This window comes from Bos mutus, chromosome 5, assembly GCF_027580195.1.
Source record: "Bos mutus isolate GX-2022 chromosome 5, NWIPB_WYAK_1.1, whole genome shotgun sequence".
NCBI classification, from domain to species: domain Eukaryota; kingdom Metazoa; phylum Chordata; class Mammalia; order Artiodactyla; family Bovidae; genus Bos; species Bos mutus.
The window spans coordinates 43194096-43213335 of NC_091621.1; the positions used below are offsets into that span (position 1 = coordinate 43194096).

General features: G+C 38.9%; 1 protein-coding gene across 3 annotated transcripts in view; it reads left to right on the forward strand.

The window, feature by feature from the left end:
- The window catches only part of DIP2B (disco interacting protein 2 homolog B), a 230968-nt gene that overhangs the window by 154503 nt on the left and 57225 nt on the right, over window positions 1-19240 (forward strand). Inside the window, exons 5-9 of one of the 3 annotated variants that reach the window (XM_070370766.1) lie at window positions 9942-10154; window positions 12762-12914; window positions 13332-13454; window positions 16653-16850; window positions 18258-18349. In XM_070370766.1, the coding sequence (XP_070226867.1) occupies window positions 9942-10154; window positions 12762-12914; window positions 13332-13454; window positions 16653-16850; window positions 18258-18349 (779 nt within the window). The remainder of the gene's footprint in view (window positions 1-9941; window positions 10155-12761; window positions 12915-13331; window positions 13455-16652; window positions 16851-18257; window positions 18350-19240) is intronic. The other 2 variants (XM_070370768.1, XM_070370769.1) reach the window with 2 other exon arrangements.

Genomic DNA, 19240 nt, shown 5'->3' on the forward strand with positions numbered 1-19240 from the left:
TGCATTGTAAACAAGACACAAAAAAGGCCTTAAGAGTAAAGCTTTTTTTTTTTTTTTAATTTTCTTCTGAAATTCCAGAATTTCCTTGCTCTAACCTCCAAACTCATGTAGTCATAAATAAAACCAAAGCTTAGGGTCTAAAAAATACCCTTATGTTACTAAATAGCTATTCTTTATTGATATCCAGAATATGACCCAGAGTCATATATGTATGTCTTTAACAAATTTATACTCCTAAATCAAATCCTTTGTCTCTGCAACAGTCACAGGAGTATGTGATCTCTGGACAAAATGTTTTTATGTCATGAAAGAGAGCAGTCATGCAAAGTTACAATAAATCTAGAAAACATATATACGTGTTTATGTGTGTGTGAATATATTTTGTATATGTTTTTATTTCTTTAAGAATCCACTTTCTATAATTGGATCAGGAGATAAGCCTAGAGGCCCATCGCCACCCTCTAGACTTGGAAGACTTACCATCCCCACCCCCACCACAAATTCATATTTGAAGAGCAACTGGAACACCTTTAAGTTGTCTTTTCCATTTGAAATCTTTCCCAAAGTTTTTAAAAATTTAGATGAAGTCTCAGAATCTCGATGTATAGGCCTCTGAGACTAAAGAGTCCATCTGTTTCAAAGCCTCAGTATAGTGTCTGTTTCTCCACTGTCATGTTCCTGGTAATAAAATCTTTCGGGAGAAACATTTCCTGAACTGTTTTGGTCTCAGCGATTTACCCTGTCTTTTGGGGGAGATTCTCAGGAAGGTTACATTTGTCGTGGTCGACTCTGATTCACAGCTGTCAAGTTGAGCTGTTCACGCTGATCTAAGCCCCTGGCCCAGGTTTATATTAATAGTCTTCTCCTAGGTTTTGGCTAACTTCTCAGAGCATCCAGGCGTGCTATGGGCTCATTAACTGTGTGTGCTTTTTTCTTTACATCTGTGGTGTCAATATGTTCCTAAGAGAAATAGCTCTGTGGCTTCAAGTGATCCTCAAAATGTAACGCAGGATACCTCTAGCAGACCGTCACAATGAGACATTTTGTGCTGTAGTGGTGCATACTTCCAGCCTGCTCGTTCAGAATCTTGGATGACTTCCCTGTCGCATTAGTACAGCACCAGCCGGGTCCTCGTGGACAAAGGGGGCTCTCAGTCTCACAGCTATTCCTTGCTGGCACATTCTGGCGCAGAGTGGCTGAGGGTTTGCCATTGTAGTAAATGGCAAAGGGTAGGGAGCAGCGCAGACTCCCAAGTCCTTAGAACCAGTCTTCCCCAGAACTGTGCTAAAGAAATGCAGCTGTGAAGTAGTCTGCTCCCATGGCCACGGGTGAAATGGGAGAGTGGAGCAAAGGATTTTGAGCATGCGCAGACGGAATGGAAACCTTTTCTGTCCGCTTCCAAAGTCACTGCCTGAGGGGAATTCACCAACTCTAAATCGAGGCTGTTCATTGCTGAACAAGACCATAGTCCTGTGGAATTTGGTACAGGCTTCTGTATTTCTAAACATGAATGTTCTACTCTGTCTGCAGGCTTAAAGATGTGACATCGTTTTCTTGATTACCTGGTAGTTTTAATAATTTCATGATTGTAAAGATTCGGTCCTCTCTCTTAAGACCTTTATTCAGCAGAGCAGAGTATTAAGGTTTCCTATCTATTTATGTCCTGTTCCGGGAACTCTGAATGGTATGTGAGAGATGTTGATCCGCTGTTAGAGACATCAGTGTTGTCAAATAGAAGAGGGATTCTCTCCCAACTCGAGCACTGAGAGCACCCCACGTAGCGGTTTCTCACTTGGCCCCCACAGAGGGCTGAACCTTGATGTACTTGATGCTGTCGTTCTACAACACGCATGCCTGGAACCATCCTGTGCTCCAGTGTGAGGGGCTGTGGAGGGACTGTATCATAAGGCTTCTCTCGGGACCTTTCCACTGGGGGGATGGAATTTGTTCTTCCCAAGTTAGAATAAGGGCTTCCCTGGTGGCTCAGGTGGTAAAGAGTCCGCCTGCAATGCAGGAGACTTGGGTTCTATCTCTGGGTCGGGAAGATCCCCTGGAGAAGGGAATTGCTACCCACTCTGGTATTCTTGCTTGGATATGGATTCCATTCTCTCCAAGCATCTGAGAGCCACCAGTTAGAGACTTGGCCATTGAACCTTAACCCTTTTATCACTGTCTCCCAGAACCTGTTACAGCCTAACCCAGGGAAGGCAGGTAGGTTTTATCTTGCCTTTTTACTAGCCCCAAAACATTAAAGTTTAGAAGAAATGCTGAAGCTCTGCTCAAGGGGTCAAGAGGAAGAGGAGAATTGATGTTAATTATGGATGGTTATGGCCTGATTTTGGAGAAGGCAATGGCACACACTCCAGTACTCTTGCCTGGAAAATCCCATGGATGGAGGAGCCTGGTAGGCTGTAGTCCATGGGGTCGCTAAGAGTCGGGCACGACTGAGCGACTTCACTTTCACTTTTCACTTTCATGCATTGGAGAAGGAAATGGCAACCCACTCCAGTGTTCTTGCCTGGAGAATCCCAGGGACGGGGGAGCCTGGTGGGCTGCCGTCTATGGGGTCGCACAGAGTTGGACACGACTGAAGCGACTTAGCAACAGTAGCAGCAGCAGCAGTAGCAGCAGCATGGGCTGATTTTAAAAAAAAAAACAGGTTCTAGGCAGCTATGAAAGTGACATTGCTACTATTTTCTTTCTAGAAAAATCGTGCCACTCTTGCAGGGCAAGACTAACCTCAGATTTCACGGTATTATAGTTACATTGTCCTTTGTGCACTGAGAGGCCACACCGCAAAACGTCACAGAACGTGTTTTCTGCTCAGGGCCCTTCCTCTGCCCATGCTGTGCCAGGTGAACCTACTGTCTGGGATACCTGCTAAAGCGCACTGGCCAGTCGGCTTCTTAGAGACGCAACCAGCATACAACTGTGGGAGTCGCTGAAGTGATGAAAATCTAGAGCTGATTTTGGAGTATTTAACAAAAAGAGTCTGGGAGTGAACTATGTCATAAATCTTGGTTCCGTTCATAATCATATAATCTGATAAATACGGTAAACACTTGGCATGAGAGCTGATTTGTCTTTTGTTCATAAAGCTTTCTCAAATAATAAAATGTCATTCACCCTAAAACCTGCTTATTGATACATGCACTGATTTCTATCTTGTGGATTGGAAAATCTAAATTCTCCAAGTTGGTAGAAGCCTGTGGTTCTTTTAGTGCCTGTGGCCTTTTTCATAGTCTTTTAGACTTTGAATTACTGCCATCCAGTTCCCTTTATGTGCTGAAATCATTTACTAATGTCATGAGGCAATTACCTCAGCTCTTTCTTTGTAGGGCTTCTTTGTGTAATGCTATTACTCATTCATACAGATAAATAGAATGCCAAAACTACAGCATATATTTTTTGTCTCTAAGCTTTTTCTGCACCCATGTGGGCCTACCCTGCACTGCATTTTGAGGGTGCTCAGATGAACAAATAGACCACATAATGACCCCAAAGCACAGTAAGCTGTTTTGACTGGCTTGCATAGAATGAAGCTTAAAATTTAGGGGTCTCCCTGAGTTTCTCTTATACAGGACTCTGCTTGAAAGGGACTGTAGTAGTAATTCACAGGGCCAGACACAGAGACATTTACCTCTCTGTATTTCTATATATGAAAACAATGCCCACGAACAGACTGGAATATTGTTACAGTTTTAGCAAACTTTAATGATGCTGTATGGAATTACAGGATGCAGAGGACTTTCGTATACCACTGGCTGCCCTGCCTCAGTTGTTCTGCTTAACCATCTACTCTGTGAAGTGGGAAGTCCGGATTTCTTTAGAGATGAGGAAACAGACAAGCTTACAGTCACTAAGTGATTTGTCCTAGGATTCAGCAATTATGTGTCAGACTCATTGCTTGATTTTGTTTTTTACTCTTGGAAAGTTCTTTTTTGCTTAATGCTTCTGCTAAGTTGCTTCAGTCATGTTCGACTCTGTGCGACCCCATAGACGGGAGCCCACCAGGCTCCGCTGTCCTGGGATTCTCCAGGCAAGAACACTGGAGTGGGTTGCCAAATAGATACTCGTATATGCATGGTCCTGGAATGGGTATTATTCCAAATAAATTGAACAGCTGTTGCCTTCAGAGAGCTTATAGGCTAAAATACATTATTAGTCAGTTACTAACTTGGAGAGTTCCTGTAGATATTCTAATTTTATTCAGAATCACAAAGTAAACCGAGATGGCAAATCAGACCTCTATAAATATGTTATAATTAATAAATTTTGGATCTTTTAATAACATGCTTTCATTAGTATTGATATGAGTTATGAGCAGAGCTCCACAAGTACTTAGAAGTTTAGTATTCAATATTCTTTAAGCCGAAGCACAATAAAACCCCAGTCTATCAGATTGAATTAGTTTATTTCAATAAGTGATTGTAAAATTTAAAGTTTTCCAATAAACGTAATTTCATACTACCATTTCTTGAGTACTTCTGTGCACTAGTCAAAAGGCTGAGTGCTTAACATTTTTTCATAATTTGTTTTCTTGACAATTCTCTGTTCGATTTTACAGATGAGACAACAGATTTAAAGAGGCTTAATAACTTGCTCAAACATCTTTTTCTAGCTGTGTGGTCAGTTAGACAACCTGAAAACTCTCTCTCAGAAAGAGGGAAAAGAAAATTTCTCTTTAGTACTAGGTAGAATATAATCAGCTTCCTTTTAAATACATACAGAAGTGAGAGAGGTAGAGAATGATCACTAAAAATCAGTGTGGTGAGATGGGGCTGACTTTGACTGTCCTAGGGAGGAGAAGAGACTATCAACAAAAGACCTAAATTTTAATTACTATAAAGGTAGGAAAGATAAAACCTCAGACATATGTAAGGTTGAAAGTTGGGATTGAGATTCCAGAGAGGTTCACATCTTTAGCAGAAGGGACAATTAGAAAAAATTAAATGAAAAATTAACCTCCCAGCAAAAGAAAACCTTCTCAAGAAAGCTTGCCTGCTTTGCCTCAGAATAATGAGGGCAGGGACCTTCTCTAATAATTTGTGGTTGGTCAGTAGGTACAAGAATTGAATTCTGGTGTCCTATTTGTTAAATCTAATGTTAGAAAGTGGTCCTAGGCTGATGATAACCTGGGGCACAAGTGGTTTCTGGGAGAATACATGAGTCCAGGGATGTAAAATCCCCACAGATAAAGATCCACTGGATTTTGTGAGCAAACAACCCCAAAATAGAAAAGAACAATAGCAAAACAGTAGAAGTAAGACCCATAAGAACTGATCTGCCTAACTCCTATCAATGGCAGAGCTAAGACTGGAATCCAAAGCAGTCTGGCCTTAAAAGCCTGTTCTCTAAACCACTTGGCATATGGCCTCTCATCCTACCATGGTGATGGTTTAGTCACTAAGTCGTGTCTAACTCTTGTGATCCCATAGACTGTAGGCTCCACTGTCCATGGGATTCTCCAGGCAAGAAGACTGAAGTGGGTTGCCATTTCCTTCTCCAGGGGATCTTCCCAACCCAGGGATTGAACCCCTGGTCTCCTGCATTGCAGGCAGGTTCTTTACCAACTGAGCTACCATGTCAAGTAAATGTTTTCTGGTTTTATTCTGGAGCTCTAGCAATTGCTGCATATTTGGTTTAACTTTTCAAGTAGGCAGTAAATTAAAAAAAAAAGTACCTGTCTTCTCACTGCAAGATGAATTGTAATATTAGTTCATTTTGTGAAATGTTTTTTCATAGACGTGGGACAGTACCTTGAAAAACAGTGTTTTGAAATCCCTTATGGGTAGAGTGATCCTGGAGTAATTATTACTAGTGAGCCCCCCTGTCTCATAAGTATCCCCATATGGATGTTAATAGACAACACATGGGCCTCTGCTGATGAGTGATTACATAGTAATTTCCTGTCCCAGCCAGCTCTCTGTGCACCCAGGTCACTGTGGGATGCTGGAAAATCTCTCAGATAGTTCTGAACATCTTCCTGATCCACGTCTGGTCAATCAGTATCCACCCTGATTGAGTTTAGTGCTAGATTAATCACTTCAGAATTTGTAGCCCAAGGTAAGTCCAGAATGGACTGCTTTCTGAACTAACCTTTTAATCTTCTCTTCTATATAAGTTTTTATTCCTAGACTGCACCTTCTTGGGTCTCTAAAGCTTTTCCTTCCTAAGCTTCAAACTCTTTCTTTGCCTATGTGGAAACTTACTTTGCCTGTCTTGAAGGTTCTGAAAGTCTTTCATTCCCCTGACCCACCAGTGCAAGAGAACATGACACTTTCCTGCCTGATACCACCCCTTCCCACCCTGCCCGCCCCAAGCACACACAGATATTTCTTTTCATGGACTCCAGACTACTGTATACTAACTGTCTTAATGGTTGTTTCCCTTACTTGTTCTTTGAAGCTCTCATTTCCTGGTCTAGTTTATGTGTCATATTTTGTAGCAGTTGTTAGGGTGAGGTCTTCCTTTCAGTGAATCTTGACTCACCTGCTGTTCTAAGCTGGTATCTGGACTTAGTTTGGATATCGGGTGTCAGAACCCAGTGTCAGGCATTGTCTTTCCAGGAACTTGTGTAGCTTGCACCGTACCCCTCATTATATGTTTCCTGATTGGTTATAAATGGATTTTAGACTTCCGGTTCAGTTCAGTTCAGTTAAGTCATACCAGTTACAACCTGAAGGGCAAGCTATATTTCCAGAATATTTTCCTGTTGTGTAAACCTATTAAATTCATCATATACAAGCGGTTTGGCAAAGACTTTAGTTATGATGGATAAGAGTGTGAGTTCCTATTCAACTGGAGCAGAATCAGTGGGAAAAGAATGACTTTGTTAATATTAATTTAATATTGCCCAATTTTCTGCTAATCCCTAACAGTTTTGTGGGTGACAGTTACTTTTTTTTAAAAAGGTACGAAATAAATGTATGAATATGTAAAGGAGCTTCCCCCCCCCAAGATATAGTCCTAGAGAGGTGCTTACATTTTGTATAATCTTAACATGTAAACTGTAGAACTTTGCAGAGTCGAAGTTCTGTACCTGTGAGGTAACATAGGGTGGGATTTTCAGGGGAGAGGGGGCACTTGATGTTTATTGGCCACCTGTTATATGCTGGCGCCACTGGTGCTTTCTGTAACTTGTCTTGTTTGGGCTCTCCCACAGCAGTTAGCAGAGGTGAGTTTCCTCGGCTGACTGAGGTGGCCCTTAGCAGCCCAGTGCTGTCTACCTGTCCAGCCTCATCTTTGGTCACTGCCACTTTTGCATCCTGTGCTTCCGCTAGCCTCATTTCTTCCAGGTCTTCAAATGTGCTCTGTTTCCTGTCACCTCCCAGGTTTCTCACCTGACTCCCCTCTGTCCCCACCTCTGTGCCTCTCATAAATAATTCCTACTTAACCCTTCTCACCTTGGTTGAGGTCTCACTTCCTTGGGCACCAACCCTGAACTTCTTTAAGACTCTAAATCCTGTTAGAGTGGGTACTGTGTCTTCTTGCTTACTATTTTATTCCTGCCAACTAGTGTAGTCCTTAAAGTATTTATTAAATGGATAAATAAGCAAATAGCCTTCTCAGATGGACAACTACATAGCTTGTAAATGGTGGCCCCAGAGTTCAAATGCAAGGACGCCAAAGCCATGTTTTTTCCACTGCACTAAGCCTCCCCACGGAGAAGGCAATGGCACCCCCCTCCAGTACTCTTGGCTGGAAAATCCCATGGACGGAGGAGCCTGGTAGGCTGCAGTCCACGAGGTCGCTAGGAGTCCGACACGACTGAGCGATTTCACTTTCACTTTTCATTTTCATGCATTGGAGAAGGAAATGGCAACCCACTCCAGTGTTCTTGCCTGGAGAATCCCAGGGACAGGGGAGCCTGGTGGGCTGCTGTCTTTGGGGTCGCACAGAGTCGGACACGACTGAAGCGACTTAGCAGCAGAAGCGGCAGCAAGCCTCCCCACAGTTATAGTCACTAAACACTCTAAGGAGGACTAGCCGGCAAACGAGGTAATTGAATTGAAACAATATATCTAATTACATAATTGATCCAAATAGAAACATAATGAAACCAATTTTCCACAAACCTAATCATGAAAATACTGTTTTTTACTATCTTTTAAAAATTGAGTTATTCTGATTTTAGACTTACACAGATTAAAATAAATGGTGCAATAAAGACACTCCGTGAATACAGTGGAGGTTGTGGGATCCTGTGATGTATCACCCCAAAAATACTTTATTCTCAGGGTCAGATTCACCTGTCCCATTCCTCCCATAGATACTTTTTCTTTTTTTAAAGCATGTTTGCAAAGACAGAAATCTCTGCCTCCCAAGGTGCAGTTGAACATTTTTCTTTAAGATTATGCAAAAAATGTTTTCTAAAGAACCTCATCACTTTAGCCCTTTGGAGTCTGGTCACAGTTTACCTCTCCAGCCTCTTTTTTGCTCTTACCTCCCCAAAGTCCACATGATTTGCATAGAAGTATTTCAATCCCTGACTGAGATTGGGGTTCCTCCTGTGAAACCCTTTGCTCACCCCATTTCTTGGCATCTATTATTTTAATATGAAATAATCTGAGGAGTTGTGTGTCGTCTGTACTAGATGGTAAGCCTTCTTAGGGCATTTACTATCTCATAAGAATTCATACATCTCAAAACTCCCAGAACTGATAGTTCCCAGCACATATTACATAGTTAAGTAGTACACTGTAAAATAATAATATTAAGTCTTGGGCCTCAGATCTCCTTCAATGTGACATAATAAATTAGGGGTAGTTTGAGAGCAGGAAGAAAGGATATAGTCATTATTTTAACTTTCTTACTTCAGATCCTCACAATTTGACTTCTAGATTAAATTAGTCTTTTGTTCTTCGAATTTCTGTTGTCAGGAGCTAGCAGTGTTCTAGCTCTGTTAGTTATCTCTCTGGCTCTCTAAACTGAAGTAGAACATGGACCTGCAGTTTCACTTGAGTTAGAGGAAAGAGTTCAGCAGGACTAACCATAGAATATTAAATTTTTTTTTAGTTGAATGAAATTCAATGCACGAGCCATAAATTGTAACCCTCAAAATCATTTAGGAGGGTTTATCTGACATCATACCAAATGCCGCTGTAACATGCATGCTGCATATGCTCAGAGTGCTGGAATAAATTCCTGACTTCTGCTTCCCTTAGCTGTCCTATATTTGGTTGAACTTTTCTCTTTTTATTTTTTCTGCATACTTTTCTAATTCAGAGAGTCAGAGCTGGTCTAAATGCAGGCACCAGTGAATTCTTCACAGTTCTCTGGGACCAGGAGAGAAGTACCTCTGTGGCCTCTCCGGTCTTGTTTGGAGAGCTCCCCTTTGCCCTGTGACCAGCTAGCTTTCCCACCAACACCATGACTGCTGCTGGGCTGAGCAGTTTCTTATTCCACAGTAGTCAGTTCCCCAAAATCTAGTTCACTGTTTGGCACTTTAGTTGTTGTTACCAAAATAAGATTTTTATATTTGCCATCAAGATCATTTCCTTTTAAGTAGACACTAATTAATAAGTACTTGTGAAAATCAGGGTAGCAGCCCATCGCAATGTTCTCTAACAAAGACACTGAGGAAGATAATAGAAGCACTTCAGCATTATTTGAACATAAGGAGATAGGCCAGAAGAATTTAGATACTGATTAAGCCCAGAACCAAAAAAACAAAACAACTGCAACAACCACAACAAAAACAGTGAATGAAGTTTAAATGTACAAAAATGGGTTTTTAAAAAGAGCTTAAAATAACCTCTAGATTTTGGCTGTTTTATTTTTGCAAACTTTGGTTCATAAGTCTTTCCTTGAGATTCGCAAGAAATTTTACATAAAATGTTTTGCTGCTGTCAAAGTTGAATGTGTGCTCATTGAGAAAGATCTGGAAGGTCTGTGTTCTAGGCAGGATCGAGAACTTCTGTTTTTCTAATTCCACACAGACACGTCTTCGGCCTCTGAGGATGAGGGCTCTCTGAGACGCCAAGCTGCGCTCTCTGCTGCCTTGCAACAGAGCTTACAGAACGCTGAGTCCTGGATCAACCGGTCAATTCAGGGATCGTCCACTTCTTCATCTGCATCTTCTACGCTGTCCCATGGAGAGGTCAAAGGAACCAGTGGGTCTCTAGCTGATGTATTTGCCAATACTCGAATAGGTAGGAGCTGAATCTCCCCAAGAAATTATGTTCCATTTGGCTCCCAGTAGCCATGAGATAGTTTATGATTTGCGTTAGGTTTTTTCAGGGTGGCCTAAAAAAATAGTATCAAAATGAACATGACAGACAATGAGGCAGAGAAGGAAACAGGAGCAGCACATTTGGAACGATGGAAAAATGTCTGCTTTATTGGCGATAGTATTGCCCACCTGAAGCCATAGATATTTCCATAAGCAATACTCAAGCTGCAAGATATAACACCAGTCTTAGTATGCTTTATCTGTACTGGAGAATATTCCATCATGGAAAAAGTGTTCAAAGATACAACATCTTAGATTTTTCCCAGGATTGTTGCTTACATACTGTCTCTCTCTCAAATAAAAAAACCTGAGAAAATTTGGAATTAAGACAGTATCCGTGAGACTCTTGTCTGTAGCATAAAGACTGGATTTATTCTCCTTGCTGCTGAACTATTGCTACAACAGAAGTGTGCGGGCTGAGAATGTCGGTCAGTGCTTTTGCTTGACTTGGCTTTAAGTGTGTGTCTGTTCTAAGCGTCTGTGACATCTGCAGATAAAGTTCAGGTCTCTGCCTTTGCTTAATTAGTTGGTACACATAGCATGAAGCGATGTATATAAACATCATGTGTCTGTGATACTATTCCTTTTTTCTTGACAATCCATTTGCTTTTTGATGTCTTAATTTTTTGTCAGTGACCTTCCTGTACCACTTTATGTTTATTAAGTGATTTCTGAAAAGGAAAAACTTGGAAACCTTTTGATTCAAGCCTGTAATTTTTAAAGAAAATAGCTACCTTAAGGTCATGCTTGCCCATATTAAAAGGTCAGGGCCAGCAGCCGATGGCTTGGCCTGTGCTCTTAATTGATTGACACCCCATCCCCACCAAAGCAGCTACAGATGAGCAGACTCAACAGTTCTCCTGTTGGGAGGGTCGGCAACAGAGCCATGGAGGGGTCAGGTTTTATATCCACATTGTCTAAAAGAGCAGTTTCACTTGTGAAAAATAGTTTCCTAATACTCAGTTAACTTTATCTCAATTTTTGTTAACAAGATGATTTTATCTGACTTCATCTCATATTCCTTCTGCTCTGTGAAAAGTTCAGGAACTCACAGGAACCATTTTATCCAACATTACTGGCTTTTGGATGTTTGCTCTAACAGAAGTTAATACATACTTCATGTTTCTAAAGGAAAAAATTTGAAAATACAGATAAAAGGAAAAATAAGCTAGAGCCCCACTTATATAGAACTCTTCAATATTATCACTTTCATGTGGATCCTAGACTTTGTTTGCATAACGTAAGGCTCTGGTTTTGTTTTTTTACAGAAATGAAATGGTACTAAATAGAACCTGCTTTTATTAGCAGACATGTCTGCTTTTAAAGCAGAAATCTTCTATATCATTAATATAGGATCATACTTTTGTCTTCATGGTTTCAAAATATGCCACTGTGGCTCTGCCATAGTTTATTTTAGCCATTTCCCTATTTTGGACATTTAAGTAGTATCCAGGTTTTTGCTGTATGAAAACTGAAATGAGCATCCTCACACACACAACTTCGTGCATTCGTTTGATTATTTCCTCTTAGGATGTATTCCTATAAGTGGAATTGCTGGGTCAGGTAAAAATGTCTATTTTAGTGCTTTGTTACCACATCATCCTACAGAAAGACTACACTGCAGTATACTTGTGCAAAGTATTTAAAGCTTTAAAAAGTATTAAGCTAGTAAGTATAGACTTTTGGGGCCTGGAAACCTAAATCCCAAAATAATTTTAGAAATTGTTTATATTATGCTTTTTTCCTTGTTCATAGTTTTGAGTGGCTTTTCATTATTCTTGTGAACTCTATGTCTTGCTTCCTCTAATTTTCTTTCTCTTCTTCTAATTTTTTGGTAACACTTCTCTGTTCAATGGCTCTCTTCCAACTATATCATTATTTCTTTATAGTAAGAATCCCTACATGAAGCAGATTAAAGCAGCACTGTTTAATCATGCTTAAAATAAGGGAAGAACCTTGTCTTTCAAGTAGATTCAAGTTACATATGGGTTGTTTTACAAAAATTAAAAATGGATTTTACCTGATTTTCTTCATCTGAGACCTGATCAGTCTGACTCACTTCCAAGACACAGTTTCTGTCCTCAATGAGTGAAGAGACACAGATAAACCACCATAAACATGAAGAAATGTTCAAAGACTAGAATATTAGTAGCCGTAATGATCATACTGACTTTGGTTTCATTTTGAAGTCACCAGCAATTTTTATTTTATTGTGGTTATTTTTATAACATTGGATTTCTACCAGACTTTCTGTGTAGAAAAGAATGTGTTTGAGAAATATTTGATATGTGATTTGATCTTACTAAGCCTGCTCAAGTTCCCAAAAGTAATAATGTTAGGAAGCTGATATGCCCTGACTTAACCTTTTCCTCTCTTTATATCTTGCTAGTAAAATTAGAGCTAGTGCCCCTTTAAGTGGTTTTCTCTCTTGTTAAAAAACAGCCAGCAGCAACAAAAAAAGACTTAAAGATTCTTCTTCTTACTGCTAACATAATATAATTTTAAATTTTGTTTTCTCCCCTCTTAGAGAATTTCTCTGCTCCCCCTGATGTCACTACAACTACCTCTTCGTCATCATCTTCCTCAATACGCCCAGCAAATATTGATCTACCCCCATCGGGGATAGTTAAAGGCATGCACAAAGGATCCAACAGGTCCAGCCTTATGGATACAGCTGATGGTAGGCAGCTGTTTGGTAGTTAAATACAGTATATTAGTTAAACTGAAAAAATTCAAATTATAAACAGCAGTGTCTAATATCCAGCAGTGGCAGGACTTGTGATCTACTCACATAAGTCATTTCAGCTCTCTCTTTTCAAAGGTACTCTGAACAAAAAGTATGGAAAAAGAAAAGCATGCTAGGAGAGAAAAGGGAGGTTAGATGGAATCTTTGAACAGTATTAATAATAGCACCATATTTTTACTCTTGTCATAAAAATTATCCTGTATGTATATGTACCTGTTTAACCCAGCTGAAATAGAATGAGACTGTGAACAAAGGCCAAACATCATTAAAAATGAAAGCTCCTAAGAGAATTGAGAAAGAGAAATATTCCTAAAATCAGTTAATTTTAACTTACCATTTTTTTCCCTATAGGTGTTCCTGTCAATAGCAGAGTATCCACAAAAATCCAGCAGCTTCTCAACACTCTGAAACGACCCAAAAGGCCTCCCTTAAAAGAATTTTTTGTGGATGATTCTGAAGAAATTGTGGAAGGTAGTGGTAATAATACCAAACCACATATATTCCTTAGAAATTTTGTAAACAGTTACTGCATGTAGATATTATAGGATTTATGAATGGATAAGGCATCATTTTTGGTTGAAGAGTTCATAGTTTTCTGATCTTTTTTCCCTTATCATTTATATTTTAAATCTCAGATGAAAAATAGAGGGAGAGGAGGGAAAGACAAGGAGATAACTATGGAACATAGAATTATCCTTGGAAATAAGTTTTTTAAAATTAGGAACAAGCACATAATTTTAAAAATTATTTATATTTGTCATTATCTTAGAGTAGTGTCAAATTCATCCTCAAAAGTTTGCACTTTTTTTTTTATATATATAACCCAACCATTTTTGTTAAATCAGTCAGTCAGCACATATATAGATCTGTTTTAACATGGTGGATGGTGGAAAAGGTTCATGAAAATATAGTCATTTCCTTCATGTTGTTTCCAATTTAGACAAAACAGACACTACAGTCGAAAACTGAGTTTAGTCAATAAGTATGTATCAGTTGGTACTGGCAACTTGGAGAAAGGAAGAAATCGGTCTCATCTGTATGGTTGGGGAAAGCTCCCTCAAGAAAGTGATGAGTGGTTTATTCACCCAACAATTTAAAAAATATTTAGGGATAAAATGAATCTAGAATTTAATAGAAGGATTGGGAAGGAACTATGTGGGGGCATAGAAGGTGGCCGTTTGATATTAATAGTTATTAAAGGTGGGTGATGAATAGATCTATCTAAAAAAAGCCTTTGTCTGAAGAACTGAGCCTTGATAGCTTTGCAGTCCATTTTTATGTCCTGAGACAAAGAACAGACTTTGATTGCATCAGACTTTAAGGGAACTAAGCATGTTAGTAGACTCAACCCAGTCTTAGCCCATTTGGTGCAGCAGAAAGCACCAAGCCACGTGATGTATGAGCTTAAGATGAATTTCTCTTTCTTTTGGAGTCACTAAACTCACTGAACTATGGTCATCTTTCTTGATGAACTGAATTTTCAAGTGTCTATGCCAGTAATAGCCTCTTCAGTCTTTTTAGTACTGTGTGTTCAGAAGGCAAATGAAAATCAAAGTCTAGTAGGAGTCATACTTGAGCAACATTCATTGGCTGAATAGAGCTAACAGCTTCCCACTAATGTTAAATAGGCAATGATTTTTCATTTAAATGACAGTTATCTTTGGAAGAGAAAAATACCTGTATGTCTTTGGAAGTCTGCAAGAGTATGCCCCAGAGTCTGCAATGAGGCCTAATGGATGGCAATAATGTATAGACTTTTATGACCAAAACTATGCTTACCATATATACAGCTTGTCTGTAAGAACAAAACTGTTTATTTAGAATCACCAGTGTTTATTTTTATAGTTAGTTGGTTTAGGGTCTGGGAATATGCAAATGTTATTTACCTAGGGTGGTGAGTTGGAAAGTGAAACTGTTAATTTTGTATCAGTATAAAAATGAGTGAAGACATTTTAAGTTTTCCCAAATCTGTCATTAGATTGAGCTTTAACATGCATCTCATTTCATATTTCATTTGCCCTTCTAATACTTGCTGCTCATTCCATCCATTCTCTCTTCTATGCTCCTTCTCTCATCTCCTGTTCACCTGGCTAATCCCTACTTTTCCTTTAAGACTCAGCCCAGGCATTACCTCCTGCAGGTGGGCGCCCCCGTCCTCTAAGCTAGGAGGCGTGGTCCTCTTGTGCCCTTTCTCTTCATATCTTTGTCATGCACTGGCCGTGTGTGCTTTGCTCTGTGTGCAGGTGTGCTTCCCCACTGCACGCTGGATGCTCCTAGAGGGCAGGGCTCTGTACTGCTTGTACCTAACAATAATAGAAGCAATAGATGTTTGTTCAAAGGATGATACATGCAGCATTTATCTTCTCAATGTTTATCACATCTTACATACAGAGTTGACATTCAGTGAACACTTGACTTTTTGTTCCATATGTAAATTATCCTTCCTGCTATGAAAATACAGGTATTTTTTTTTAAGTTCAAGCAATACTTGTTTATTGTAAAAGATTAAGAGGACTTTAGTTTTGTCTCTGTGAAAAAGTATGAAATATTATTCACCCTCTAGTTTCTGGAATTTACCCTATTATAAATCTACTGCTTAAAAAATTTTTTTTTTTTTGCCACACTACATGGGATCTTATTTCTCCCACCAGGGATAGAATTGGGGGCGCCGGCAGTGCAAGCACTGCGTCCTAAACACTGGGCCACCAGGGAATTGCCTAGTGCTTTTCTTTTTTCTCCCCCAAGTTCCATTCAATTTAGTTAACATCGATTAACCAACCATTATATATTAGGCACTAAAGGCAATGAGAAGAATGAGAACCATGTCTTCTCCCAGGGAACTCTCATCTAAGAGGGAGAAAACCCTCTAGAGTAATAGAAGCTCTTAAGTGTCCTCAGTGCTTTAATAAGAGTGCACTCACGTGAAGTGTGGAAGAACTAAGGAAGGAATGGCCGGGCGGCTTCCCAGGGAAGGTACATCCTAAGAAGGATGAGTGCACATTCACCAAGAGGCAAGGGGTTGGCCATAGGAGATGTGCGCAGAGGTGTGGAGACATGGAAGGAACATAGTCATTCATGGCCCTTGTCTTCCTGATTCCAGTAGGTCGCTATTGTATACCTGTTAACTATATTTGCATTTTACAGATGAGGAAAAAGGAGGCTGAGGTAACTCCTTTTGCCCAGGGTCACACTAGTAAAAAGTGAATATAAGCTTGGGTTTCCTGACTCACAGTTCCATGGTTTTTCATTAAACATAACCTGGTGAGGTAGATCCTGGCTCTCTAACATTAGACACAAACTAAAGATTTTAAAACAAGTTTACTAAAAATAAAACAACAACCAAAAAATAAATAAATTTACTAAAAATTGTAAAAGTACTAAATGCAAATTTATGCTTTGTGCTTTTTTGTTTGTTCGGGGATTTGCTTTGTCAGGGTCAGAATTTATTGCATAAAATGTATTAAATAAGGTTTTACAGTTATGTGGGGAAATGAATTAAGGCCCAGTTTGTGGATTACTGTTTGTAATAATGTCCTTTCTTTTCTCAGTGAGTTTAAGCCAGAAAAAGGGAAAGGGAAATATTTTAAGATTAGAGACCTCAGTTATGTTAGCTGGTATTTGTACTTCAGATCTTATGTTCATATAACCTGTTGGGGTGTTTTTTTGGTACAGTACCTCAGCCAGACCCTAACCAACCCAAGCCTGAGGGACGGCAGATGACCCCTGTGAAGGGAGAACCACTAGGAGTCATCTGTAACTGGCCCCCTGCTCTGGAGTCTGCCCTGCAGCGCTGGGGCACTACTCAGGCAAAATGCCCCTGTCTGACCGCACTGGATGTAACGGGGAAGCCAGTTTACACTCTTACTTATGGTGAGTTTACATGAGTCCAGCTTCCTTTTCTCCTAATAAGCTCTTCAGATTATCATGGGTAATTTATTTATTTTTATCTTGCTATCTAGCGGTTACTGTATTTCAGTAGATCTTTTAAACTATTTCAGTGGGATCCTAAGCTCCTAAGTATAGCTATTGCCAAATATTTTCTTTTGCTAAAGTGACTATTGTAAGCAGCTGTTACTTAAAAGAAGAAAGAGACTTTGTAGATTCACTGATGTTTAAATACCAGGAGAGGATTTTAGGAAGACATTTGGGCAGGATTAATGGTGTATGGTAAAAATCAGTTTTATCTAAAAATTGAAGTTGATTACTTTTCACATCTTTGTCATTTACTTCATCCTGCCACTTGCACATAATAGGCACAGGCTTCTATAATGATCAGAGTATCAGTACTTTTCCATTTAGTTTTATAGATTTTTAAAATATTTTTATTATGTTTTCTCTTAAATAACAAGAAGAATGGATTCAACCTGGGCTGTGCAATTTTGTTCTAGTTTATTCAGACAGATTCCTCTTTCCCTTCTAAAGTAGTAAACATTGTCCACAGACCTCCACATAGACTATTTTAGAGAAGAAAAATGGTTTTATTTAAAGAATTGTGCAGATTGACATGAGTTTCCCCTTTGATGCCTCTCTGAATGAGTTGTGTATAAAACTAACATACCTGTGCAAAGTAAAATGATTTCTTTTTCAATTTCTTCATAATCTAAAGTAAGAATTTCTAAGGTGGTTGGGAAAAGGAGCAAGAAAAGGGGAAGAATAGACTTTCCTCCCTAACGTTGTTTTTAGCACTCATCTCAGGACCTGTATGTTAATCTCATCCATATACCCTTCAAGAAAGCAGTGAGATTTTTACATGTTTATTTAACATCTGTGAATATATTCGCATGTTTCACATAATTTCCATTTCACTGAAATGTAGTGGTATGGAATACGCAGTCATTTGAGTCATACTTCTGCTTTGCAGTTACTTCAAGTATTCAATACCATATATGTAAGTGGTTCTTCAGAAAAGGCTTAGAAAGAAGTGGTCTTCTGATTTTCAGTCTTGTGATAAAAAATTGTTTCCTTTCTTTTAAGTATGATCAGCTTGCATCAAATTATTCTACAGATAGATTACATCAGAGAAGAATATGAAATATTGTCTAGAGTGAGCTTTTGGTGGTTTCCTTTTTGCTTGCAGACAAGACTGGCTTTCCTAAATTAGAGTGAACGTAAAGCAGTTTTTGTGGGGAAGGCCTCTCTGTGTGTAGAGGGTGATGCTTGTCTAATGTATCGTTTGCCGGTGACGGATATCTTATTCATTGTGCTAGTGAACTGAGTGCCTTCTTATTAAAGCAGACCTGTGTTTTTCTACATGATTATTTTCTTTTCTTTTTCCAGGAAAGTTGTGGAGCAGAAGTTTAAAGTTGGCCTATACACTGCTTAATAAACTGGGGACCAAAAATGAACCTGTATTAAAACCTGGAGATAGGGTAATTGTTGTTGTTGTTTTTTTTTTTAGGGAGGTGATGTTTTATTGTTTTCTAGCATGCACATTCTGGACTTTTTTTGATGTACAACAGCACAATTTATAAAACTGTTATTCTTAGAAATTGAAAATCATTTGGGTTTTAATGTACAACAGCACAATTTATGTAACTGTTATTCTTAGAAATTGAAAATCATTTGGTTCCAACCCAGGTTATAATTCTTGCATTTATAGTTTGAAAAATAGTCACATGTCTCTTTCTGTGTAGCTCCTAATCAGTATACTGTTTTAAGGTAGTAGTGAAAATAAAGAGAAACCTAAATCTTTCTGTAAATAAATATTTCAATATTTGGACAACAACAGTAGCAATCAAGATTATTCTTTGATATTTTTCTTTGAAAAATGCCCCATAAAACTTTAAAAACAAGTTTTCTGGGGTTTTATGTAGACAGGGGATGAGAGTTATGTTACTTCTAAGGAGGAGCAAATTTACATCATTATTTTTTCTTTAATGAAGGTGACATTAAATTTTATTTAGTATTTAGAGGTTTTTTACACTTTCTAAATAAAAGTATTTGAATCATCAAGCATTACTTTTCATTTGGAGTTGTAGAATAAAACACCCAATGCATACACAACAGAATCCTTCTTAGTAGGCTCATGATTACAGAATCTCCTAAACTAGCCTTTTTAAAAATTCTGCATCATAGCAAAGGGCAGCTAAAGTAGACTTTTACTAATAGTGTGACATGTGAGCATTTCATAATCTTCACTGAACCCTAAGAAGGTAGTTTTGTGTCTTCCTAATGACATGGACACTTGTGTGCAGGAAGGAAATGGGTTGTTTAAATGTCTTTTGGAGTTAGTATTTTTTTAGAACTCTGGAAGGTTCCCA